The sequence below is a fragment of the Plecotus auritus genome (assembly GCF_963455305.1).
Source record: "Plecotus auritus genome assembly, chromosome: 7".
NCBI classification, from domain to species: domain Eukaryota; kingdom Metazoa; phylum Chordata; class Mammalia; order Chiroptera; family Vespertilionidae; genus Plecotus; species Plecotus auritus.
Genome location: NC_137774.1, coordinates 9,608,288 through 9,634,595, shown reverse-complemented (window position 1 = coordinate 9,634,595; position 26,308 = coordinate 9,608,288). Strand labels below are relative to the sequence as shown.

At 43.7% G+C, this 26,308-nt stretch overlaps 1 protein-coding gene across 7 annotated transcripts in view; it reads left to right on the top strand.

The window, feature by feature from the left end:
• Positions 1-26,308, top strand: part of CDK12 (cyclin dependent kinase 12) — a 74,587-nt gene that overhangs the window by 42,078 nt on the left and 6,201 nt on the right. The window contains exons 14-17 of one of the 7 annotated variants that reach the window (XR_013961136.1): positions 15,102-15,210; positions 15,694-15,832; positions 21,702-21,857; positions 22,280-22,352. Coding sequence is in view for 2 of the 7 variants with exons in the window: in XM_080679031.1 (XP_080535157.1) it covers positions 2,336-3,048 (713 nt within the window). In the remaining 5 variants the exon portion in view is untranslated. Of the gene's footprint in view, positions 1-2,335; positions 5,625-15,101; positions 15,211-15,693; positions 15,833-21,701; positions 21,858-22,279; positions 22,353-26,308 lie in introns of those variants that run through there. The other 6 variants (XR_013961137.1, XR_013961138.1, XR_013961135.1 and 3 more) reach the window with 6 other exon arrangements.

Sequence of the window (26,308 nt, the reverse complement as noted above, 5' to 3'; positions counted from 1 at the left end):
ATATTTTAAATGTGATCTTTATTTTTAATTCCTTTAAGAAGTTTTATTAGCCCTGTCTGGGTGGCTTAGTTGGTTGGAGTGTCATCCTGTACACTAAAAGGTCCTGGGTTCGATTTCCGGTCAGGGCAGGCGCCTAGGTTACAGGTTCAGATGGGAGGCAACCAATCGATATTTCTCTCCCCCATCGATGTCTGTCTGTCTGTCTGTCTGTCTCTCTCTCTCTCTCTCCCTTCTTCTCTCTCTCAAGTCAATGAAAGCATATCCTCAGATGAGGATTAAAAACAAAGTTTTTTATTAACCTTACTTTAATAGTTTTTTACAATCTATCTGCTTTTGCTACTTTGAAATAGTTTTCATCCTCATACATGTAAAAAATTTGAGCTCAAAATATGACTTTATATTACTGAAACAACCTGGCTAATTACATAAAAGTCAAACTTTAAATGTGAATAGTAAGTAGTATATCTGGAAAAGTTTAAGTTTAGTTTTGCTCACTTTTGCAGTTGGGTATTTTTAAAGTCATTTTCTCTCAGCATTAAAAAAAACACACACACAGAAAACCCACCACCAACAACCTGGTGTCCGTTTCATGTATTGTCCAAAAAAATTCTTTAAAAACTAACCGGTACTGTGATGTTTTTATGTAATGAGATATGTAGCATTGGCAGCAAAAATCTCTGAAATCTATAGATGTTTGTATGTAGTTCAGTTAGCTCTCCTCTTTTAGAATGTCTACTTTTCAGGTTGTGAATTTTCATAGCTAATTTTTTTGTCCTTAAATTCATTTTTCCTACCACCTAGTCAACCAGCCAGTCTGTCAACAAGTTACTTGAGCAGGTACTGTATATAGGGTGACCAGCTTATCTCTGTGCAATCCTGATTTTAAAAGTGAAAGTTGGCAATTTGGGAACCCTCTCAGTCCTGGGTAAATTGGGACTGTTGGTTGCCCTTATTTGTATGTTACATATTGCATCTGATCTCATCCTTCTACTGCATAACTTCACAATTTTGTAGTGTTTTCATCTGCATGCTCATACTTACTTTTTTATCTTTGCAAAATATAATTGTGGTAAATATGCTACCAAAATATCTAATTATAACTAAAAACTACTTTTTCCTTGTCTGAGGAATGACTTTATATTACTAGCTCAGATAATAAGAATTTATTATATAGATATTTCAAAATCTAGGGAACGGAAAATCAATCATTTGGAAGATATCCCAAAACATTAAGCCTTTTTTCCAGCAGGGTAACTTGCACCTCTCTAAATGTACTGTTTTGAGTGTACTTGGGTTTTTATGTTCTCAAACTCATGTCATTTATATCTCTAACCTGCTGTCTGGCAGGAGTTCATTTTCAGAGAGTGATTGGCATGCTTGGGCAAACTTAGCCAGCAGTGGGGAAAAGTCTGGAGAGTGGCTTAGAAAGACAAAGATCTTTGGAAAGACAAAGCATAATATTAATTTAATACATTTCTGAATACTCAGTTCTTGTCACTGTCTCCAAGATAAACAGATGTTTATTAACAGCCCATTCTGCATGACATTGCTATAGTAATTTTTCTTATAGCATGGAAAAAATGCAGGAGGTTGGGAAACAAAAAAGAAAATTATTATAGATTACTTTAGTCTTTATAATTACTATAACATAGGAAGCTGAATGACAGTATGGTGGTTAATATTCCATTCTTCAGAATGTGGTTATGGGGAGAGGGACTGAAGTTTGGAGAATCAAGTGTATATTTATACATGATGATAATGAAAGGTTTTTACTTTATTTCATCTCTCTTGTATGTTCTTTAAGTTCTATTTCAGGTGTTAACCTTATTATTATTAAGCATTCTGTAAAATGTGTTAGCTGAGTCTATGCAAGGTCTCCATTGTACAGCAAGATTATGTCCTAGAAATGTGACCACAGCATGTATATTGTTCCCTCTCATCTTCCTTCTTTCTACTTTATTTTCATTAATGTTTTGATTCAACAGCAAAAAGGGGCAGGAAGGCTGCCAACAGCCTACATTATTAGAACAGTTCCTTAAGGAAGGAAATGGAGGAAATCTCAGACAAAAATCAGAACAATATTTGAAACATATGATCTTTTTACAACAGCTGTTAGATCCAGAATGCAACTGTTTTGCTTTAATCACTTGATTTTATTTATAAATTGAAATTTCCTGATCCCAAGATTTTATTCTTTATATATATATTTGGTTACTTGTATTGATATATGTTTATGTTGGGTAGTGTTTGTGTGTGTGAGTGTGTGTATGTATGTTTGTGTTTATAATCACATGTGATTTTTAAGATGGTGTTAAAAGAAGTAACCCTTCCACAGCATGTCCTCCTCACATTCTTCCACCAGAGAAGAGGCCCCCTGAGCCCCCCGGACCTCCACCGCCGCCACCTCCACCCCCTCTGGTTGAAGGCGATCTTTCCAGCGTCCCCCAGGAGTTGAACCCAGCCGTGACAGCCGCCTTGCTGCAACTTTTATCCCAGCCTGAAGCAGAGCCTCCTGGCCACCTGCCACATGAGCACCAGGCCTTGAGACCAATGGAATACTCTACCCGATCCCATCCCAACAGGACTTACGGAAACACTGATGGGCCTGAAACAGGGTTCAGTGCCACTGACACTGATGAACGCAACTCTGGTCCAGCCTTGACAGAATCCTTGGCCCAGACCCTGGTGAAGAACAGGACCTTCTCAGGCTCTGTGAGCCACCTTGGGGAGTCCAGCAGTTACCAGGGTACAGGGTCAGTGCAGTTTCCAGGGGACCAGGACCTCCGTTTTGCCAGGGTCCCCTTAGCATTACACTCAGTGGTCGGGCAACCATTCCTGAAGGCTGAGGGAAGCAGCAACTCTGTGGCACATGCAGAGACCAAATTGCAAAACTTTGGGGAGCTGGGGCCAGGAACCAGTGGAGCCAGCAGCTCAGGAGCAGGCCTTAACTGGGGGGGCCCAGCTCAGTCTTCTGCTTATGGAAAACTCTATCGGGGGCCTACAAGAGTCCCGCCAAGAGGGGGAAGAGGGAGAGGAGTTCCTTACTAACCCAGAGACTTCAGTGTCCTGAAAGATTCCTTCCCTGTCCATCCTCCATCCAGTCCTCTGAACCTTTAATGAAATCATTTGCCAGAGCGAGGTAATCATCTGCATTTGGCTATTTTAAAGCTACTCATTGTATTCCTTGCTCACTTGCTACTAAGCACGAGACCTATAAAATAATGATGTTGGCAGCATTTACCCCTGGATGGGTTGGTTATAGTCAGAACATTTACTTCAGCTCTACCTAGTAAATATAAGTAGAGAATTTGGAGAGGGTCATTAAATGGAAAAGTAAATGCTTTATGAGTTCATTGCCCGCACTTCTTGAGCAGAAGAAAAAGAGAACAGTTTCAGTTTTTGAAATGGCCCTGGAGAGGCTCTTTAGGTTTTTAAAGTTTGAGGATTATTTTTTTATGTTTTGTTCCTTTGAATTTAGTTTTTTTTGGATTTTTTGTTTTGTTTTTTAAAGAAAGAATAGTGTTCACAAAATTTGAGCTGCTCTTAGGCTTTTGCTGTAAGGGGCAAAGAGTGACTGGCTGATTTAAATAAATGTTTCCTTCCTCTCTACCACCTCCCATTTTTGCTTTCAAGTAAACTCTTCTTTTTTCCCCATTGAGCATCTTTAACATTCCTTTTTTCCAAATAAATTACTCATCTTTAAAGTTTGCTTTGGCAAAAGACATGACCCCTCTTCCTGCATATGAAGCAGGTTGTAGAAAGTGGCATTCTTGGGCAAGTAGGTAGACTTTATCCTATCTTTTCCCTTTTTTACCCCATCTTCATAGAGTTTTTCTTTGTCTCTTTTTGAGGCATTTGTTTGGAAAAAATTAATCGTTGAGATGCCCAAGAACCTGGGATAATTCTTTACCTTTTTTGAAATAAAGGAAAGGAAATTCAAACACTTTTTTTGTTCTCTGTAACTCTTGAATTCTAAAATGTTTTTCGTTGTTTTTTAAAACCATGTTCTGATGGTGAAGTTGATTTATAAATGCAGACAGCCTAGGCCATTGCTGCTGAGTTGGGACTAGAGATGATGCCTTCAGACCTAGAGGACTAGTAAGAGCAGTTAGCATACTGTTTACACATATATTTTTATGTAAAAAAAAAAAAAACCCAAAAAACCAAACCTTTGAAACAGAGCATTTTAATATTGTCAAAGAGAAAAGAAACATCCTGGAAATACATGGAAATGTAACTTAGTTTAAGGTAGATATTTTTCTGAAGATATTTCAATACCTGAAACCTTTTTAAAAAATACTTTGAAAGAGCAGAACATAAGAAAGAACAGTATTGACATATACACATCTCCGCATGTATATCCTGCCAATTCTTTTAGGGATTTTCCTCTGGAGAGATTGGGTTTTGGTTAAAAGGGATTAAATTATGATTTCATGGCAAGTATTTTTCCTTATTATAAAAAGGAAATGGGAAAGGGAAAGGTTTTCAGGGTGGGATAACTTGGGAGGCTTCTCATTCTGGCTTTTGTTTCTATGTGAGTACCAGCATATAATGTGTTTTAAGAACATACACATTTATATAAATTATCTGCACAGACTTAGACATTTGTGAAAAGTAGGTTAGCTCCTTTTTTACAAAGAAAAGGCAAATGTGCTTCAGCATCTTGAAGAATAGTTTTCAGAACTCAAGTGAAGTTTCATGTTTCAATGCCAAGTTCTTATATTAAAAAATTAAAGACTACTTGTAAGAGAAAGATGCACTAATAAAAAACTTTAGAGAAATGAAAGAAAAACCCTCTTCAGATACTTACATGAAGATTATTTTTCCCTGTCACTGAAATAGGTAGATTCCTGGTGTGTGTATTTCTTTATTCTTTGGGTTTTGGTCTGGCTTTGCCCTCAGGGCCAAACATTGATTAGAAAGAACCTACTAGCCATTTTGGCATTGATGGCTTTTTATACCAATATGTTCAATTAGATTTGCTAGGTTCACTGACGTGGTATTGGTATGTTGCGTTAAAGTTCATCGAAACTTTTTATTTTTTAAGATTTTTTTATTGATGTTTAGAGAGGAAGGGAGAGGGAGAAAGAGAAACATCAATTGGCTGCCTCCTTTACTAACCCCAACTGGGGATCGAGCCAACAACCTGGGCATGTGCCCTGTCTGGGAATCAAACTGGCAACCTTTTGGTGCACAGTACAATGCCCAACAAACTGAGCCACACCGGCCATGGAATCTGAACCTTTTGTCTGTTGACTTCTTAGTCCTCAGACATGGACCTTTGTATTTTAGAATATTTGAATTTGAGGCATTGAGCCCCACTTTCCCAGTTTTGATTAAAGAACTAAGAAGTATATATTCAGTGAAAAAAAATTTGTTTTCCATCAAATATGAATAAAATTTTCTATACATTTTAATTATATTTTGATTATCAGCAGTCATCAATAATACTTTTTTCTTCCCCTTCTCACCCTTTATTTTTAATTATGCCAAATATATGAAGTGATATGCTATGTCTCCATCATTCCCTGCTACTAGGGAAAGGGGTGAGTGTATGTGTGTGTGTGTGTGTATATATGATCCCATCTCAACCCCAGACCCCCATTTTGGGAGTCTAACATTTAAAATGGAAAAAAAAAAAGTTTGGTAATTTTGACTATTTCTAAAAGCAGAGGAAAAAAGGAACTCACTTAAATATCCTGGAATCTGTGTGGAGGAAGAAAAGGTATTTGTTAATTTTTCAGCCGTGTTATCTATAAACATAATGGAAGTAAAGATTTGGCAGAATTTCAACTTGACTATTAGAAAACTACAAATTTAAATAATTCAAAAGTGGTGTTAAGTATTGTACCATGGGAGGTATTAAGTCCATTAAATACATTATTTTGAACAGATGAGAAATCTGATTCTGTTCATGAATGAGGCAAAACTGGTTTTACCATAGTTATTTTTGTGGTTTTGAAAACAAAATTGCTTGATCCAGTTTCCTTAGTTTTTTCAACTTTCTATAGGAATGATAAGGATTTGAAAATGACATCAGATCTATATGTTTAAAAGCAGGGCAGTTAGCACAAATTTGTAAGTAGGACTTCTGTTAGCTTATGCCATAGACATCATCCAACCACTTGTGTGTGTGTGTGTGTGTATATATATATATATATGTATATATATGTGTGTGTATATATATATATATATAATATGCATATATAGTTACAGTACTAAAATGGTTACTAGCAGGTTTTGAGAGAGAATGCTACATCAGAAAAGTGTCAGTTGCCACCTCATTCTCCCTGATTTAGGTTCCTGACACTGTATTCCTTTCTCTCTCTTTGTTTTTGCCCCCCATCGGGTGTACCTTGTCTGTGTACAGATATTTTGTAATATATTAAATTTTTTCTTTGAGTTTATAAAAATGGAAAGTGGAGATTGGAAAATTAAATATTTCCTGTTACTGTATCACTTGCTCCATTGCATTTACTTCTTAATCTGTCCCCTCTGAGCAAACCCAATTAGGTATGAAAGGCATTTCCCCCCCTCCACTTTATCTTAGGGGTTCTTTGTCTCAGAATCACTGCAGATTCATAAACTACCAAAATAAAGGTCCTCACCGTTTAAAGAGGTGTTTCAAAACACAAGACTAGGAATAAGAAAATTTTAAAAGTTGCAGAAAACTGTAAGATGTCTTTTTTTTTAAGTAGAAAACAGTTACACAAATAATGGTAGTCTTGGGCCAACAAAAAAGTTGAGCTTCATGTACCCTGACTCCTCCTGAAGGGAGAGGTAAGTGGGTTTGAGCTCAACTGTCATCCAGGGAAGTTGGCGAGAAGGTGTTTAGATTGAAGAATAGTCTCTTAAACCAGGATCACCACCACCACCCCTGACCAGACCTATGTTACCATGAGTAAGGTCAGCATGGGAATTAGTCTTCTAGCACTGTTGAGATTTCCGGATACATTGCCAATCCAGAAAGTTATTTGTAAGGCTAAAATTACTGTTGTCTCCAAAATCTTCACTATCTCCACCTGAGGAGATAATTGCTCTCCCTTTTCTTTCATGGTTTAGGACACAGAACTGATTTTTTCCTTGTAGTATGTGTTGCGTTCCTGCTAGCTGTGGTACAAGTAGGCAGAGAGCAGGTAAAACCCATCAAGAGACAGGAAGAGGAAGATAGGTATCAGGAAATTATGAATGGGGTTGGCAGTTATACAAAATTACGGGGTACACCAAAACAAGAAAATTAGGAAGAAATTGAATTTTCAAAAACCGGTGGTAATGAGGGTTGCCAGCTTGCTTTTGAATCCCCAAACTCTTAAGTATGTTCCCTTACCTGTGGGCTGTCACATGTTTATCCAGAAGGAGAATGGAGAGCTCAAGGTTGTTCCAATTCCTGGAATCCTGTGTTCCTGGTTACGCTCCAGAGAAAAAATTATTTTTTTAGTCTTTATATGTTTCAAATTCATGACTAGGAGTGTGAACTTCAACCTAGAATATACTCTAGTAGAGTGTATTGTTTCCACTCATAGCAATGGCTTCCTTTTCAATTTTGGGCCTAAATGCTTAGGACCTAACTGGACTTTTTTTTATTCCTATCACATCCAATGCTAACTAGAAACCATACAGTTCAGTACCTAAATTTGTTCGGCACTATCGTTTCCCAGACAGGCATCCTTAATTGTATGGTGAGGTTAATGTCTTAAGGAAGTTAATATTTTTGGTGCTGAACTGGGATTTCCATTGTTATTTAAGATTGCCCCATAGCTTGACTGTTTTGGGGTATTGAGTTACTTCTCTATTCACAACTTAGTCACCTGAAGGGCTAGGTGGAGTGGGAGAGAGTTCCTCAAGTAAATGTTTAACCATTCCAAGGCAGAGATGGAATTGCTAAGTCTCTGGTTGTCCTGAGGGGCAAGGTGAACATTCCTGGACATTTGGATTAATTTTACTGTCCAGGTGTAGCATTTCTCACAGCCTTAGGAATACTTTCACATTAGTTTACTCCAAGCCAGGGTTGAGACTTTGGGGGAAGTATGACACCTGAAGGAATTACTAGTGATACTCTACTACTACTCACCATATGCAGCTGTCTCTCCATCTCCTGTCCACCTACTTCTGATTTACTATTTTTCTCTCTTTTTCCTACTCACTACCCAACTCACATGTGTTGGGCCTTACCAGAGGTATTGATTGCTTAACTTGTCAGAGTTTTAAGAGTGATGGCCACTTCACAGTTTTGAAGGGTAAGAAGAGGCAATTCAGAAGACAAATGTCTCTTCCAGATCCTCAACTTTTGGGGTGAAAAATGAGGGAGAGCACAAAATAACCATGCTTTTTTATCGTAAGGAGCTTTTAATTTATGTTGTATGGGGTACAAGAGGTTTTTTTTACTAGTCTATGAAAGAGGAAATCTCAACCTTCACTTATCCTCTTCCCTCATATCCTGAGACTTGCTTTTACTGATGACATTTCTACGCTCAGTTGCTGATGGTGTCTGTGGGAAGTAAGGTTTGGTGAGAAGAGGGCCCTGCTATCCTTGAGAAAGCAGATGAGGGCTGCCTTGATGCCCTGGTGATAATCACTATGGTGGCAAAACGCTTTGGCCACTGCATTGCCTCATTATATCTCTCAAAAATTAGTAGTCCAAGGTTGAGAGAAAGAGGCTGATGAGAAGTTAGTCTTGAATTCTCTCTAGATAATTAGCGAAGTTTTCAGCTGTAGCATACTTCCCTAGAATAAGAGGGTATAGCTGTGAAGTAAATTAACTTAGACGTAGGTTCCCTAGGACCTAGAAGTAGATGGAATTTTGGATGTTTTGTTCTGCCATGGCTGTAAACTGGAGGTAATGTTGATAGTCCTAAAGCAGTGGTCGGCAAACTCATTAGTCAACAGAGCGGCAAACCGTGGCTCTCGAGCCGCATGTGGCTCGCGAGCTACAGTTTGCCGACGACTGTCCTAAAGGAATAAAGGCCATTTTATCCAAACCAAACCATCCCTGAGGAGGAAGCATAGAGAGACCTTAGAAGGCTACCACATAACAGTCATAGCTAAGTGAAGAAGGAAGCCTGGGTCTTGGAGGAGGGTGTCTTTTTCCTTACTTTAAGGCAGCGGTCCCCAACCTTTCGGACCTCACAGACCACCAGTGTCACAGACCACTGGTTGGCGACTGCTGCTTTAAGCCTATCAGATGGGCTGTCTCGAGGATCCTTCTCCCTCCAGTGTCTCAGAACTACAACACTGCCTAATGAGGGTACCCTTGGTGAGGATCAGCTTGTAGGCAGACAACCACCCCAAGGTTAATGCAATTTTGAATGCTTTTGGCCCTGGGGAAAAGAGCCTGAATTCAAAGACAGCTTAGGAGCCTGAACCCTTTTATAAATTCAGGAACTTCTGAGTTTGGCCTTGTACCAGTGTTTGCAATTTCTGTTTAGGGACCAAAGGTTTCATATAAAGAGAAACAATATGAGATGGAAAGAAGGAGAGAACTAGACCAATCTCCTGGCTGAGCTGTAGAAAGAGACTTAGGGTATAATTGCTTATAAAGAAAAAAAGGGGGGGTGGTGGAAGAGAAAGAAAAATAGGACTATAGGTGGGAGGAAAAATTATGGTTGAGCTAGTAAAAGTTTGGGGATAATGCCTTAAAGGTTCAGAGTTTCAGGGAGGCCTCATTAAAGCATCACTGTGAGCAACAGTAGTTTTACCTTTATGGGTGGAGGTTGGGCCTAGAACCCTTGGTCTGGGAGATGTTATGAAGACATTTTCACTAGGGAAGCTAGATTATATTAAGCAAATAACTTATATAGGGACATTTTGCTTAGCACTGCTATCTACATAGTTCAAGAGAGAAATTCAGGAATAAGGAGGGAATGATATGGATGCATCATATTAAGTTATATTTTTGGAGTCTTAAAACTGCAAGTGTTTTTTGTTTGTATTTTTCGGTCAACCTGGAGACTAGTATTATTCCTCTCCCCTTCATTTTAGATCCAAGTGAAGGCAGTACATAGATCAGCAAACTAACCAGAATGTTAGAGCTAAAGGACATTAGTTTGTTTAGTTCACTGCCATCTTTAGCCAGTAAAAAAAAACAAACAGGCTCAGAAAGAAGAAACCTAAGGTGTTGGAAGAAAGAAGGGAAGGCCAACAGGAACTAACATTGTCAGGCAACTACTATGTGTCAGGTACTGTGCTAAGAGCTTTGCTTTTATTACCTTGATTCTTAAGCACCTGAAGCTAAGGAATGGAAAGATTAAAAGGCAAGTTAATCTTATTAACCTGAACATATGTAGGTGGTACACAGGAATGGCAGATCATTTTTTCCTATCTAACCCCACAAGGCTAAACTAGAGGAAGTGAAGAATCGGGTTTGAGAGTGAGGTTAATTTAAGGAAGTATTCACTAAATAGTTGAAAGAGACTCTTGAATAACCTCTATTCCTAGAGACGGTCCAAAAAAATGTAATGGTCATAAGTAGGTTAGAGGCAGGGCTAGAAGATTACTATTGGCTCTTGGATTGATTTGCAGTCTAAAAAATCTTCTCATCCTAAGTAAGGGGACTTCAAAGAAAATAGTGTTATATACTGTGAATCAAGGAGATAACCAAATTCTTCTGGTGGCTATGCTTTTTTGTTTTGCAATACACTTTGAAGTCATGAAACAATTTGTAATTCTGGAAAGACTCAGTGGCAAGTTTAGTATTGGTAGGGGAAGAGAACAGCTGAAAATTGACGTTGAGAATAAGATTATATTCCTTGTAGTTGTTTGATATATATCCCAAGAGTTATACCAGGGGGGACTATTTCAGTGGGGAACAGTAATTCATTAGCTGAGTCGTGTCCGGAGTACAGGGCAACTTCTGGGGGGAGTTAGGGGAGGGCCCCATCTTTAGGAACTTTTGGGTCTAGGGTGAGATAAGTCTCATACCTGGGAAGTAGGGAATTGGTATTTACTAAGTCAGGTTATAAAATAAGTAACAGGGGAGCCAAAGTAAAGGAATAATCAGAAAAAAATTGAGTTAACCAGAAAAGACTCTTTGAAGGTAATGAAGATAGGGAACATGCAACAGAAGAGAGGAAAGTGATTAGAGAGGGGACATTTATGGAAGAAGGTTTATGTGTGTTTTGTGCAGAGGGCTGTGGATGGACTAGTCAGAGTGGTACAGGAAAGGAATATTAGGGAATGAAGTCGGAGGAACAACCTTGTTGGCCAAATGAAGAATTTAAATTTGATTTGGTAAGCAGTAACAGCAGAGCATGGTAAGATGAATATGATGTTGAAGACTTTTGCAGCTGTATTGGGTGAAGGAAGCAGGAAAGCTTGCCTAGGATATCATTTTTCTGGTTCAGATGTGAAGCCCTGAGGGCCTGCACTAGCGTTAAGACTGGAATGAGAAGAAAGGAAGTGAGTCCATAGGAATTAGCAAGGTTTGATAATTTGTATGTGAGGGGAGGGATAAAAGCCTGAAGATGATGACCCCAGGACATATTTATGCTGTTGATGGTCATGAGAGCTTGGAAAGTGGTAGCTGCTTTTTTATTAAGAAGTAGGAAATGTTTATTAACCACTTGATGGGATGTGTCTATGTTCAGTATTGCAGAGTCTGGGAGGGGCACCCCTCCCGCCCCCCGGAAAATAGTTGTGCATGTGATGTGTGCCCCTAGAGGATCACCCTCACTCTGCCCTTTTCAGATTGGAAATCAGGTAACAGAGAGTTGGGATGTGTCATAGACTTGAAGAGTGCTATCCTACTCCGCATCTGGGAAAGAAAATACAGTTGTTTTTTCCAGTTTCTTTCCCTTCCATGCTTTGAAAATGGGATATGACTAGCCTATGGCAGCATGTGCCTGTGGATGCACAATTCTCTGGCTTGATTCTTGGAAGGCCTTTTTCTGTCCCTCCCTGGGGGTCATTTGTATCTCTGGTTCCTGCTCCCAGAGCCATAAAGTGGGAGCCCCCATTTATTAATTGGGTTGGGACTGGGGAGGGGGTCGGCGGGGGACTCTTTAGTGCAGCAGGCGGGGGTCTTCCCGAATGAGCCCATTAGCCAGCCCCAATGGCAGCTGAAATGGGGCTGCAGCCAAGTCCTCTTCGTTTCAAAAACCCTCCATCGCCTGCAGCAGATCAGAACAAGGCCTGCGGGAGCCCTTAGCTTCTGATTGCAGCTGTGAGGAAGGACAAAACAATTTATAGGAAGCCAAGTAGCTCCTGTCTCACTCTCTTCCTTTCTGACTTTGGGGAGGGGGAAGAGTGGGTTGTGGTGTTTCCTCCCACCATAGCTTCTTACAAGGCATAGGTGGCCTAGAGTAGGAGAAGATAGGAGTGTGTGTGTGTGCTTTGATTGGACATTTATGTTGATGCTCTGAATATGTTTACACATGTCCACACAGTTGTATTAGATAAACAGCCACTACTTATAGGGGCTCTCTAGGGCAAAGCCAAATGTGTGCTCAGACTCTTAAATAGTTTAGGGTGTGTGTTATGAGGGGGCATGCTTATTATACTCTTTCCTGCCCATTACCTGCCTTGTCTCCTATCTGCTTTATCAAGATTCATGGTTAGAGTTAGATCACCATCTTAATATTCTTTGTAATAGAAGGAGTTTGGCACTTAGGAGGCCTCCCAACTCACTTGTTTGTCCCTTAGTTAAGCTAGCATGAGGAAGACAGGAATCTGCAGGGGAGCTTCTTACTGCATTGGCCTAGAAGAGAAGGTGCTAAGGGCAGGAATGTCTCACTTCCTGATGGAAAGACACTAGTGTCTTCTCCCTTATAGAATTATAAATGGCCAGAGCTAGAAAGGCACCCTAGAGACCACCTAATTCAAACTCTCAGTTTACAGAGCAGGAAACTGAGTTCTTAGAGAAGGAAGTGCCTTGCCCACAGTTTCATAGTGAAGTAGTTAGTGGCATCCAGCCAAGACTGGAATCCAAGAGGCCAGAATGCTAACCAGAATTTTAGTCTGAGTATAGAGCCCCCAACTTTAAGATCACCAATTCCTGAGAGCCATGAGCTTCCTTAGGAAAGGAAGGTAGGGCTGTGAGATTTTGAAAAGTTTTTTTTTTAATATATTTTATTGATTTTTATACAGAGAGGAAGGGAGAGGGATAGAGTCAGAAACATCGATGAGAGAGAAACATCGATCAGCTGCCTCCTGCACGCCCCCTAGTGGGGATGTGCCCGCAACCAAGGTACATGCCCTTGACCGGAATCGAACCTGGGACCCTTGAGTCCGCAGGCCGACGCTCTATCCACTGAGCCAAACCGGTTTCGGCAGGGCTGTGAGATTTTGAGGGGGGAGGGACAGATTGAGGGGAAAAGGTAAATATGAAAAAATTGGTAGAAAAAACTTGAGAAAAGTCTTTATATTTTTTCATTTTAAAAACTTAACTTTTCAATGACCTCCATATTATACAAGTGTAATTTTTATTTAGAGTCAAGGGTTCCAATTCATTGGAAAGCAAGTGACAGTCATGGGTAAAGATCCTAATGCTGTCAGAGTTACCCCAAAGTTCAAGGAACACTTTGCCACCATCTGTGGGGGTGCGATAGTCAGAAGACCCTCAGAGGCAATGTGAGGAATTTACCCTACATCTCAGTTCAGGCTTCTTTGTATTATACAGTACAGCTGTATTAGAAAGCGAACTCAGAAGGAAGGGGAAAACAAAACACATCTCACCTGCAGGAAAACTAAGGGGAGTCACTGAAGGAGAGAAGGAGGGATTATAGAACTCCAAGTAAAATGGGATATTCTCTGAGATTAAAGGGAAATTGGGGGTGGGGAACTCTATTCCCGCCGCACTCGCCCTTTTTGGGTAGTTTTGAGTTGTTGGTTTTCTCCTTCGATGGGCAGAAGGAAGGTGGAGTGGTGCTCCACAGTGACCTAAGCCCTAAATAGTGCACCCAATGGGCTGGCCGGCACAGCAGGTTCTAAAGTCATCTTACTCTGGTGCTCAGACTCCCTTCCTCTCTTTGGACCTACCCCAGATGTATCCACAAGTAGCTTCCGATGCTTATGCATATGCACCTGGGAGCCACTGATGATCAGAGAGGGGAATGCTGAAGAGTCCCTAAGCTGGAAGCAGAATCTTGGAGGGAGACAGGCACCACTCAGCTGCTTAGAGATAGAGTTAAGGGTTCAGGTCAGAGGGGCAGCGGGTCTGCAAAATGAACATTGTCTGCTGATGACAAAGAAATAGATCCTTGTACCAAGCCTTTATGTTTTCTCTAGCTCACCCTAACTGACAGCATAGGAGGAATATGGAGTTGGTCCCCATGCAAATTTATCTTTACCTAGGGCAGCAATTTTCAGCCGGTGTGCTGCAAACATGCAATGCCTGACTGTTTAATCAGGGACACTGACCTCTTTGCTCTTAGATTGTAAAATTTAAAAAAAAAAAGACAACACAACAATAGCCGTTTGGTGTGAGTCAACGTTATACCCCTTTTTTGGGTCAGATTGGCAAAAGACATATTTTTTGGTGTGCCGGAGAATTTTAGTAATTAGTTTATGTGTGCCAGGAGATGAAAAGGCTTAAAAATCACTGACCTAGGGGATGAATGTGTGATGGACCTACGTGCTCAAATTCCATCATGTCTGCTGTCCTGCAAACATCTTTTCTGTCTCATAGGACCTTTTCTTTTTTGCCTCCGGGCCCTTCTTGAAGAAGCTGTTTTGGACAAAAAGAGCCTTGAGTTCAAGCTGTTGATCTGATCTAAAACTAAATGGCCTCCTCTAGTCACGTTCTTGCATTAACTTTGCTTTCACCTTGAACCTCCATTGCCCTTTATAATTCTGAGTTTCACAGCTTCTATTTCTATTGAATTCTTAACTTACCTCTTAAATATAGGAACCATGGTTTTTATTTTATCAGACTGGGCACTGGTTCCCTGGAGGTAGGACTCTTAGAACAGTTAAAACTCTGGGAGCATACTTAAGGTTCATGAATCCTTCTGGGCTTCATGTTTAGGTTGGAGGGAATTAGGATAATGGTGACTGTCACCATCACTGTTACCCACTAAGGCCATGCTCCTGGGTAAAAGACCAGAGACCCTTTTTGGTATCTAGTCCCTTGTCTCATGTCTAATATAACCTGTCATTTTCTTTTGCAGGTGGCAGTAGCAGCAGGAGGGATGGCCCCTGAGGAATTTGGCGAAGTTCATCCGTCACCTGATATCCGGAGCCCTGGCAAATTCAATGTCTTTCACAGATTCAAGCCAGGTAGGGATCTAAGGTCAATCAGAGGCCACAGGCCTGCTTTTTGTAAGGGCCTAACACACACACACACACACACACACACACACACACACACACACACACACTTTCTTATTCCCAAATATTTCTGGAGGTCTTTCCTTAGCTTTTTGTTTGACCCTATTATGGTATCCTACCTTCCGATTAACAATTTCTCCCTCCTGGATAGAGTAGGTAACCCCCTTTATTAGCATCAGCAGTCATTTCATTCCCATTCTTCCCTCTTGGCCAGCTGTGCTAATGGATATTCCTCGATGGTGGGATGCTGATGTCGGTTACTCTCAGCCTCTCCTCTGTAACACCTGCTCCACTCACCCACCACCTCATGCACACACATAGCCCTGCCTTCTTTTTCCCAATAAGCTATTTTCTCTCCCTGTATTCCAAGTCAGGATAGGGCAGTGCTGACCATTCTTACTGCATCTCATCAGCTTCTCCACCTCCTTCCAGGTTAGATGGGAGATCACCTATCCAACCACTGTGCTAGACACTAGAAGGAGAGGCCTACAGGCTGCTTCTCTCCATCCTCAGTGCCCAGAACTGGGCAGGTCACAGCCTCCAGTACTCACCTCCACCTTCCTGCTGCCAGGTAGGTGTGCTCCTCTCCCTGCCCACCAACCCCAAACAGGTTCATGTTTCTCTCTGGGAGTATTTCTCTCTATTGTTAAATATCTTCAATGAGAGGAAGCCCTTAGTGACTCAGTTCTCTGCCTTGGTGACTTCTTGCCCTAATCTTTAGTGAGAATTTCCTGTTAAGTCTCCATCCCCTTTCTGTAGTTCAGAACCATTTTTCCCATTTAGTGGGTGTGGGAAGAAGTGACCAGTAAACAGATAATACTTGACACTGGAAGGGAAAAGTCTACTGACAGGCAGCTTTTCTCTTGGGGTTAGAAGTCTGAAGCCCCACATGTGCATTCTGCCCAGTGGCCTGGCATTCTTAGAGAGTATCTGGATTTTTTGAGGAAAGGTGTTTTATCTGATGTCCATTCCAGAGGGCAAGGATCTCAGACTCTGAGGAGTCTGTCCCTATTCATTCCCACACCTCCCCAGGGAGTGGAGAATGGATTGCTGTAAGGCAGAACCCACCACTAGGTGATACTCTGTCTTGAGCTCAGGTGGCAGCTCTTGTCTGGCGCCTGTAGAGAGTTGACAGGTGCCAGAGCCTCTCCTGCCATTGGAGGTGACATCAGCTTACCCTTTTGACCTTAGGCCTCCTCTCTCAGCGGTGCCTCTTTCACATTTGCAATCCAGACAACACAGGCAGCAGGCTTAAACAAGTGCCAGTTCTGGGTAAGGTGCGCCCTCCCCTTGAGTTGGAGTTAGGATGGGGTGGATGGAGGAATAGGGCATGCTCCTGGGTAAAAGACCAGAGACCCTCTGGTTAGAAAGCAGGAAATGCTCCCCGGAAGTGGTCAAGCAGTAAATATGCATGGGGTACCTTGATGGCACAGAGAACACTAACATTTATAACACTGCCCACCAATCTGTCTATCTGGCTGATGCCCCAAAGCTGTTGGGCCACTTGGGCAGCTGCAGTCTTGGTTTCTGCCACACGAGGGTGCTGCTGACCAATTAAATCTCCTGCCCCTTAGCAGATAGGATTTGGACAACAGGGGGTACCCTTTCCCCAACACAGAGGTCAGAAAGACCCCAAGAGGGCCTGAGAATGGGACCTAAGAAACCAAAAGAATTCTAAGTACCACTTGTTCTTCCTTAAAAATGGCCTGAGACCTTGAACACTTTGCCCTAGTGACCTGATTCTCAGTACATTCCCAGCTGAACTTGAGAAGCCCCCCTTCCCCCCCCAGCTATAGGCACTGAACAATTTGCATAGGTGCTTCTCTCCCTCAGGGTGTAGCATCCTCCAGCTGTCCACTCCACTGTCTCCCAGCTTCTAAGACAGTCACTTTTTAGCTCAGAGGGTGGGGCTACCTGTGCTTTTCAGAGAAAAAAAAATCTTACAATTGTTTTAAGAGAAGTAGCTTTGTTAGTGAGACAGTGTTGGTGAGAGGACCTAGAAGACAGCGAGGGGGAAAGTTCAGCCTTCTGTGCCCCCAGCACAAACCTGCAGAGCTCAAGATGGTCTGATAATTATTTGCAGCCTGAGTGGGTGGAGGATACCCCAGGACACCCCAGGGCTCTGGGCCAAAAAAGGTGTCAGAAAGCAGGATGGGAAGGGAGGCTGCTTTGGCCCATGAGCCTCATACTGACCTCACACCATGTAATGGCTCTGCTAGGGATTCAAGTGGCCATGGAGCCCTTATGGGGATGAGGCACCACACAATTGCGCCTTAGTCTCCATGAGCCCTTCCAGGCTGAACAGGCTAAGGGAGATGACAGAGGTTCTGCTCCTCCTTCCTACCCCCATGCCCGAGGGCCCCTCCCCAGGAGGACAGCTTGATTAAACAGTCGGTGCTGCTGGAATTACTGCACAGCTGGCGCTCCCCCCAGCACCCCGAGCAGAGCAGCAGCGCAGATTAAAATCTCCAATTAGCGTTAAAGTGAAGTGAGGAGGTACTGAGGCTGCCAAGGAGGCCAGGCGGGGGCCCTGAGTCGGCAAACCACCCCCATTCCTGCCTGGATTCTGAGTGCCACCCTTAGTCATCCCTTCTTTCCTAGCTCCTCTCCCAACAGCTCTTGGTGCCCGTTAGCTTTGCATTGCCTGGGGCCAGAGGACCTTACCAGGAAGCGGAGTGGGGGGGGGGGGGGGGCAGGGGTACATGCTGACAAAATTCTGGGGACATAGTAAGTGGAAGAGAATGAGAGTTATCAGTGCTCGTCAAGGGAGATACCCTACTCACAGCCTGCCAGGTAGCCAGGTCAAGGTGCCTTCACAATACTGCTGTTTCTTTTTGCCTAGAGAAAGGGCAAACAAAACAAGTCTTTTCAGACCCTCTTAACTTATAAGGTGCTGGGGGGTGTAGTGCCAACACAGTTGTTCATCCTTGTATATTTTATCCTATCTGACCCATTTGCTTCCACCCAAATTATGGCTCCTTCCTTCCTCCCTCCCTCCATTCTTTTCTCAGTTTTCCTGTGGGCAGGGGTAGGCACAGCCTGGCTTGGGAACATTGCCATGCCCTGCCACCTGGGTCCCAGCCGCCACTTCTTTTCTTTGCAATGTCGGAAAGAGCAGTGATATGCCAGGAATGGAGGCCTCAGACTCTCCCAACCCCTGAACATCACACCCCCACCTAAGGGCCCTCTGCCATTTACACTTCTGCCCTTCACCCACTAAGCCCAGAAGGAGGGCAGCACAGCTAGCCATGCCCTTTGACTTCCCTCTGCCCCTTTAAGGGAAATGGAAGTGGGTACCCAGCTGACTGAACCTACTCACACCTCCAGAAATTAGACATCAGGGCACAGTGCCACCCTCCCAGGCTGGCACATGCTACCCTGGCAGAGGTTCAAATAGTACCCCCCCCCACTGCCATACCCCCACTCCTATGTCTTCCTCTTCTCTCTCCCTCGTTCTTCTTCTCTCTCTCTCTTTTTTTCTCAGCTCAAAGCACAGCTGAGCCTTAAGGGGGGCGGGGGGACCAAGCTGGGGCAAAGGGGGTGGAGAGCTCCAATAGCACGTTTTCACCTGCCATTTAATTGGATGTATTTTTAATTAATGGGACCTCAGGGACCAACATGAGACAATCTGATCTCTGAATAGGGACAGGGGAGGGATCGGGTAAGGGAGGAGGATTGGGCCACTGGGTGCGGTTACCGGGAACCCAGGCCCATCAATCACTGGCCACTTTGCGTTCTGGCATGGAGAATAGTGAGGTGGAGGAAGAGGGGAGGCACTGAGGAGTGCCAGAATTTACCCCCAACTGCCAGGAGCTTCAAAAAGGATGGAACTGTACCGGTTGACTCAGGCCTGGGGCCCAAAATTGCAGCCAGAATGTTAGGTAAGGCTGTTTTCTTGCTCCCAGGATTTTGTCCAGTTGGGCTTGTCCCAGTGAGTGCTATGACATGAAGTGAAAGGAAGGTGGGGACAGAACTTTGAAGAGAGGACAAGAGCTAGGAGCCATAGAACCAGAGACTGGTGAGAGAGAGGATAAGGGCAGGGTTCAGAATATTTCAGTACGTTTAGACATGAAATAAGTGCCATGGAGATTACATGCAAAACAGCATGCAAATGAGGTCTGTGCCTTTGGGGTATGAATCATAGAACCTTACTGTTGCAAGGAAGAGAACTTGGAGCTCATTTTGCTGAACTCTTCATTTTATAGTTGTGGAAACAGAGAGCCAGAGATGGGAAATCAGTTGAATACTGTCCTGGTGTTGTTTTGTGTTCCTGGATTTGGAGAGTTCCTGGGAACACAGGGAAAGGTACATAGGTAGGGTGTGGGGAGGAAAGTCAAGGGAGGAGTGTCGGCAGGATATTACTCTCTACTGCTTGGAGTCTCTTGTCTCTGGCCCCTGAGTCTTGGAAGCAACTCAGGGGAGTAAGGCAGGTGCACTACTCGGGGACATTTCCCTTATACAGCCTATTCCAAAGATTATCTTATGTATTCCCTTGCTTCCAGGCAAACAGATCCCACTCCACCCCCACTTCCATGGGATTTTACCATATTTTATAAGGTCCACAGAGAAGGAAATGCACCAACTACCTCAGTTCCTTGACCTAGAAATAAATCCCTCAATGATGACTAAATATTGAGCTTTTTTTTTTATTGAGATTTTTGTCATAAGTTTCCCTGCTGCAATATAAGCTGCTAGAGAAAATTAAGCCCCCCCTCCAAAAAAAAGTACTGAGGAGTGGTCTTATACCTGTTATCCATGTCTAAGCTGAGAACAGAGATGGAAATGAAACTGCAGGCTCTGAAGGCTGTCAGAGATGCCCCTGCCCTGTATTCATGTGGTGCCATGGCCCCAGAGCTCTCAGCCAGGCCCATCTGCCTCTGTGTGGTGTTGGCCCACACTGGAGAAAAGGGCACCTTTCCTGCTGTCCCATCCCCACCTCCTGCTTCCTTCACTATTCAGACACTAGGGTTGAGAAGGGAGAGCAGGAAGGAGAAAAGGGACTTTCCGCAGGTTACCAGAGGTGGCTTTTCCTGGCATCTTCTTCCTTTCTCAAAACATTTAACATTCTTTGTTCTGTGCTTCATGAGACTAAGTTGGGGTTAGGGCAAGAATGGGCAGAGAGCTTGGAAAGCAGTGTGGGTAGAAACTTGGTCACACCCTCCAGGCCCCCAACACCTTCCCCATTCCCAGAATTATCTTTTTCCTCTATCTTAGTCTCCATTTTATATCCTCAAAGGCCCTGGGCAAGAGCAGGATATTCCTTTCTAAGTGTCCCCAGCCTCACCCTGCCCTATCCTTAGACCCTCAGGATCACCTTCTTGGCTGTCTGATTCTCTGCCTTCTCTACTGCCAGCAAGTTAAGAAGGGCCCCCTCAAATCCCCCTGAACAGTCTGGAAAGAATCCTTCCAGCTCCCCCACTGCTTCTGAGGGCCTGCAGGGGGTAGGGGTAGAGTAGGAGAGCTGTGCCAGGGAGTTGGAAAGGAAGATTTTCTTGGGGAGATCAGGAAGAAGCCTGAAAATGGGGAGAAGATAGGGAAAAATTGGGTACTAAGAGGCCTGTAGTCCCTCTTGTGAAGCTGACTGCCTAACGTAGGGCAGGCTGTTCATATTGAGTATTTTTCAGGGGATTTATTAGGGTGGATCCTGTTTACAGAGCCTCTGTTTCTCCTCTGAAACACAGAGCAGTAGGGAAGGCAGCCGGCTCTCTGCTTCAGCACAGAGCACATGCTGAGGTCTCTTGCACTCCTTTGCTCACTCATCTCAATGTGTATGTGTGTTGCAGGTTCCTAGCAATAAAGAATGGGGCTCTGGGACCCTTCGGGTGCATATCTGCTTGGCTGGAGTAGGGGGAGGGAGAAGGCTGCTGGCAGCTCAGCTGAGCTCAAGGTTTTGGTGACTCATAGCAGTGGGAGTGGGGGGGCGGGCTCATGAAAACAACAGGGGGAAGGGGGCCCAGGCCTGTTAGAGCTCTCTTTTGCCCGTTTCTCCCCCACTCTGAGCTCTGTGGATAAAGGTCTCTTATCTGGATTGTGGGGGCTCGGAGAGGCCCTAGCTATGAAGGAAGAGAGGGAAATGGGAAAGAGAACAAGAGAAGCTGAGCATCCCAGTGAGAGGCTTCAGTGAGGCAAGGATAGGAGGGGCCAATTATTCTTGCTCTTATTGTAACCATTGGCTGCACAGAAGGTACTGGGCATCCACATGTGCTAGACAGCTCAGGGCTCCTGGGAATCATCCAGAAGAGGGGCTTCCCAGGCAGACAAAGCTCCTTCTTCCAGCCCTCACTTGCCTGCTCAGAGCTCTTGGTACCCAGCTGACACCGCATGACTTGGGAATTTATGTTTTTTAAAAACATTATTATAAGACCACTTGGTCTCTGTACTCTCTTCTCTGGAAATAGGCACCATGATCCTCAAAGGTGCTGATTCTCTCTCTCTTACAGGCCAGGTTGGCAGTGTGCATCTTCTCCATCCTTCTGAATCGGGGGAATGATAGGGTGCTATATTTGAGATCACAACAGCAGGAAGGGGCCAGAAGATGGACCAAGAGAACCAGCCATGCCTTTGACCACAGTGCCAGAGGCCTTGTTTCAGCAAAGGTAAGCAAGGATCCAAATACATCATAATTAATATCCTCCCTCTAAACTCAGAGAAGGATGGGCTAAGAGGAGGGGACTTCTCTGACACAGTCCAAGTACTCATCTGCCTATTTCTATTGCTTTCTTTGCTGGTGACTCTGCTTGCTAGCTGGGGAAAGGGGCTCTGCTGGGATGCTCCTGAAGCTCCAGAGATGGATTTGGTTTGAGATAGGAAGAGACCAACTGCCCTTTATGTAGGAACATGGGACTAGCTCCACTCCCCAGCTCTCCCTGACAGCATCAGGAGCTCTGGTATAATAGTAGTGCTGTGAGGGGGTGCACCAGGTGCGGTGAGATGTAAGGAGTGAGAGAGTGAGTGAGAGAAATATAAGAATCACTCCTCAATACCATATGCTTCTCCTCTTTCTCAAACCTCTCCTTAGCCCTTCTTATCGTCCACCTCCCTTCATTCAGCTCCACTCCTGGCCATTTCATCCCCTCCAATCTAAGGACTTGGTAAGTACTTTTCTCCCTCTTGCTCTCCTTCTCTCCTCCCAACACCCACTCAAGAGTTATCCTACTTGAACTCTTTCCACTAGGATCTGAACCCAGAGTCCCTAGTCCCTGCTACTCCCCTGACTCTGAGACTGCCACTCTGAAACTGACCCATCAACACTCATCCTCCCAAGGATAGCCAGGCCAAGACTGGTGTGTCCACTGGTACCAAGGGCCCTGACCCGAAGCAGAGGGCAGCCCTAGGGGTACTGTGGAGCCCGGCCCTAAATGCGTGTATGCCTGTGCATTGGGCACACTGGTTTATTAGTGTTATTTCAGCATTGTGATGCAGAGAGAGTAAGTGTAACAGCTGCTCCTTGCTTGCAGTGTTTATTGTTACCTAGAGACAACCTCCTGGCTTTTTCCCAGCTCCCCCTCCCCCCTAGCCCAGCCCCCTCCTTGCCAACAGTCCTATTCTCTCCACACTGATGGGAAATTTATAGCTTGCCCATACCATGCCTTTAACCCTCTCCTATCCATAGGATAGGTGGTGAGGGAAGCCAAAGTGAACAGTGGGTATGCTTGGCCCCAGAAGGATAGAATAGTGTATGGAGGAGGGAAGGATGGAGAGAGGGAGGGGTAAGACTTCCCTTCCCCAGTCTGTATCCAAACTCAGGCTTAATTGCCCTCCTGGCTCTCATGTTGAGAGAAAGAGCTTTAGACCTAGCCTTGGGATCCCAACATCCTTCTCACATGATTATTCTCTTCTCCGGGCATCTCTCAGGCCCCCAGTTGGACTGCCTGGTCCTGAGCAAGTTCAGCGAGGTAGTACTGAAATAGGAGGAATAAATACTGAGTAGCAGAACCCAGCCCCCTCCTTCCTATAGAGATGTCATGTCAAGATAGACAAGAGGCTCTGGCACGAGGGATGCTGGCCAGACCTCCACAGCTAGGTAGATGTCAAACGCAAAGCTGGCTGCTGAGCCTGGTAGGAAAAACTGCCCACCTTAACTTCACCTGTTCCTGGCACTAAGATCCTGAGAGACTCCCAGGCCATCTTCCAAGCTGGTCTCCTTGGTCTGGTTAGGCTATTTCTTTCTGCTTTTCTTCCTGGCCCATTTTCTCTTATCTTTGGTTTGATACTTTGGGGCAGACCCACAAGACCAAAGGGACTGAAGTGTCTTAGTCATGGCCTCAACAGAACTGGGGAAGGAGAAGCTCCTCTATCCCCTCCTGACCTAGACCTTTCATGGAGGGGCACCATGTCAGGTATTCACCATCTCCACTGCAAACGAGAGGAAAAAGGATCAGATTTTAGCAGAAAGGTTTGAGGTTAGGTAGAAAAACTCATGGGATATAAGACTTCAGAATGGGCCCTAACTGGTTTGGCTCAGTGGATAGAGCGTCGGCCTGCGGACTGAAAGGTCCCAGGTTCGATTCCAGTCAAGGGCATGTACCTTGGTTGCGGGCACATCCCCAGTGGGAGGTGTGCAGGAGGCGGCTGATCGATGTTTCTCTCTCATCGATGTTTCTAACTCTCTATCCCTCTCCCTTCCTCTCTGTAAAAAAATCAATAAAATATATTTAAAAAAATAAAAGACTTCAGGATGGGCCTACTTCTCTTCAGAGATTTTGCTTCTGCCTGGATGGATTTAAGTCTTTGTCTACTACCCAATGGGCATTGGAAGAACAGGGTTACTTTTCTGGGGCTCCTCCAGATGTGAGCCTCAGTGCAGTCTTCACACAGTACACCCCTTTTCCGTCCTTCTAAATGTAGTATGTGTTGCCCTGGCTGGTTTGGCTCAGTGGATAGAGCATCAGCCTGTGGACTTGAGGGGTCCCGGGTTCGATTCCAGTCGGGGGCACATGCCCGGGTTGTGGGCTTGATCCCCAGATGGGGGCATGCAGGAGGCAGGCGATCAGTGGTTCTCTCTCATCATTGATGTTTCTATTTCTCTCTCCCTCTCCCTTCCTCTCTGAAATCAATAAAAATATATTTTAAAAATAATAATAAATGTAATATGTGTTAAGCAGACAGCCTTGGGTTCCAGTGATAGTGCTGCCATTTATCAACTGTGCCACCTTGGTGAGTCACTTAACCACTCTGAGCCCTACTTTCCTTGTCTGAAATGCAGATGAAGGAAAGGTTGTGGAAAGATTAAGGTTGTGGAAAGAATATAGTGAAATAATGTGTGTAAAGCACCTAGGACAGTGCCTGATACTCATTCAGAAAGGGTTGATGCAATAGTGTCTATTACTTTTATCAAGTCAGCAGGACTGACATTGCTTCAAAGACTCCATGATTATAGTCCAATATGTGTATATGCATATTCTGGGGAGAATGTCCATAGTTTTCTTCATGGTGTGGAACCAGGGTTGGCAGTCTTCTGGAAAGGAAAGTCCCAATCCCTTGACTCAGACTCCCCAGTAAGTCAGTTCCCCCATTCCCATTCCTCTCAAGCCAGGAGCACCTTAGACAGTGTTCTCCCTGGAAGCACATCTTTGACTCGGGTAGAGCTGGGAGAGACAGCCGTTAGGGTAGCTGGCAACATATAGTGTGAGCCTGTGGTGTAAGTACATTTACTCACATGAGCTCTTTTGATACCCAGAACATCCCAGTAAAGTGAACTACCATTTATTGAGTGCCTACATTGTGCTGGGTGTGTATTTTTAAACTGTTTCAAGTCTATAGAATATTTCATTACCTTGATAGGCCATGATTTATAAGGCTCATCTCCTATTTTTAATCCTTCAGCTATTTTTACTGTTTTAAATAATACCACAACAAACATCCTAACACATAAAACTTCATGCATTATTTATAGTAAATTCTAAGAAGTGGAATTATTGGGTCAACAGATACAAATGGCCCCCCATGGTTATGATCATTTTATTGATGTACCCTAATGAGAATAATATTTTTTAATCCTTCTCTTTGGAATCCTGCAATGGAAACACAAGGGCAGCCTCTTCTTCCTTCTATACCCAGCAGAGACATTAATAATCTATCATAGCTTTTTTTAATTGAGGTAATTATAGATTCACATGCAGTTGTAAGAAACAATACATTTTTAAAAGATCCTGCCCTGACCGGTTTGGCTCAGTGGATAGAGCGTCGGCCTGCGGACTCAAGGGTCCCAGGTTCGATTCCGGTCAAGGACATGTACCTTGGTTGCAGACACATACCCAGTAGGGAGTGTGCAGGAGGCAGCTGATTGATGTTTCTTTTTCATCGATGTTTCTAACTCTCTATCCCTCTCCCTTCCTCTCTGTAAAAAAATCAATAAAATATATTTTAAAAAAAATAAAAGATCCCTTATACATTTTTTCCTACTTTCACCCAATAGTAACACTTTGCAAGACTACAGTATATCACAACCAAATATTGACATTGCTACAATCCACCAATCTTATTTAGATTTAACCAGTTTTACTTGTTCGTGTGTGTGTGTGTTAGTGTGTGTGTGCTATACAATTTTATTACCTGTATAAATTTGAATATCACTACAATCACGATACTGACCAGTTTCAATACCACAAATATTCCTCATGTTGCCCTTTTATAATCATGCCAACCTTACCCCTCCCCATCCCTAGCAAACACTGATCTTATCCTCCACTTCTAAAATTTTGTCACTTCAAAAATGGAGTTATACACTATGCAACTTTTTAGAATTAGCTTTTTCACTCAGCATGACTCCATCTATGTTTTTATATGTATCAATAGCTTGGTCCTTTTATTTATATCATGATGTGGATGTACCACAGTTTAGCCATTCACCTGTTAAAGAATACTTTCCCCAGCAGGAGTGGCTCAGTTGGGGCATCAGCCTGTGCACCAAAAGGTTGCCAGTTCAATTCTCGGTCAGGGCACACACCTGGGTTTCTGATTCGATTCTTGTTGGGGTATGTAGGGAAGGCAACTGATCACTGTTTCTCTCTCTCTCTCTCTCTCTCTCTCTCTCACACACAGCATG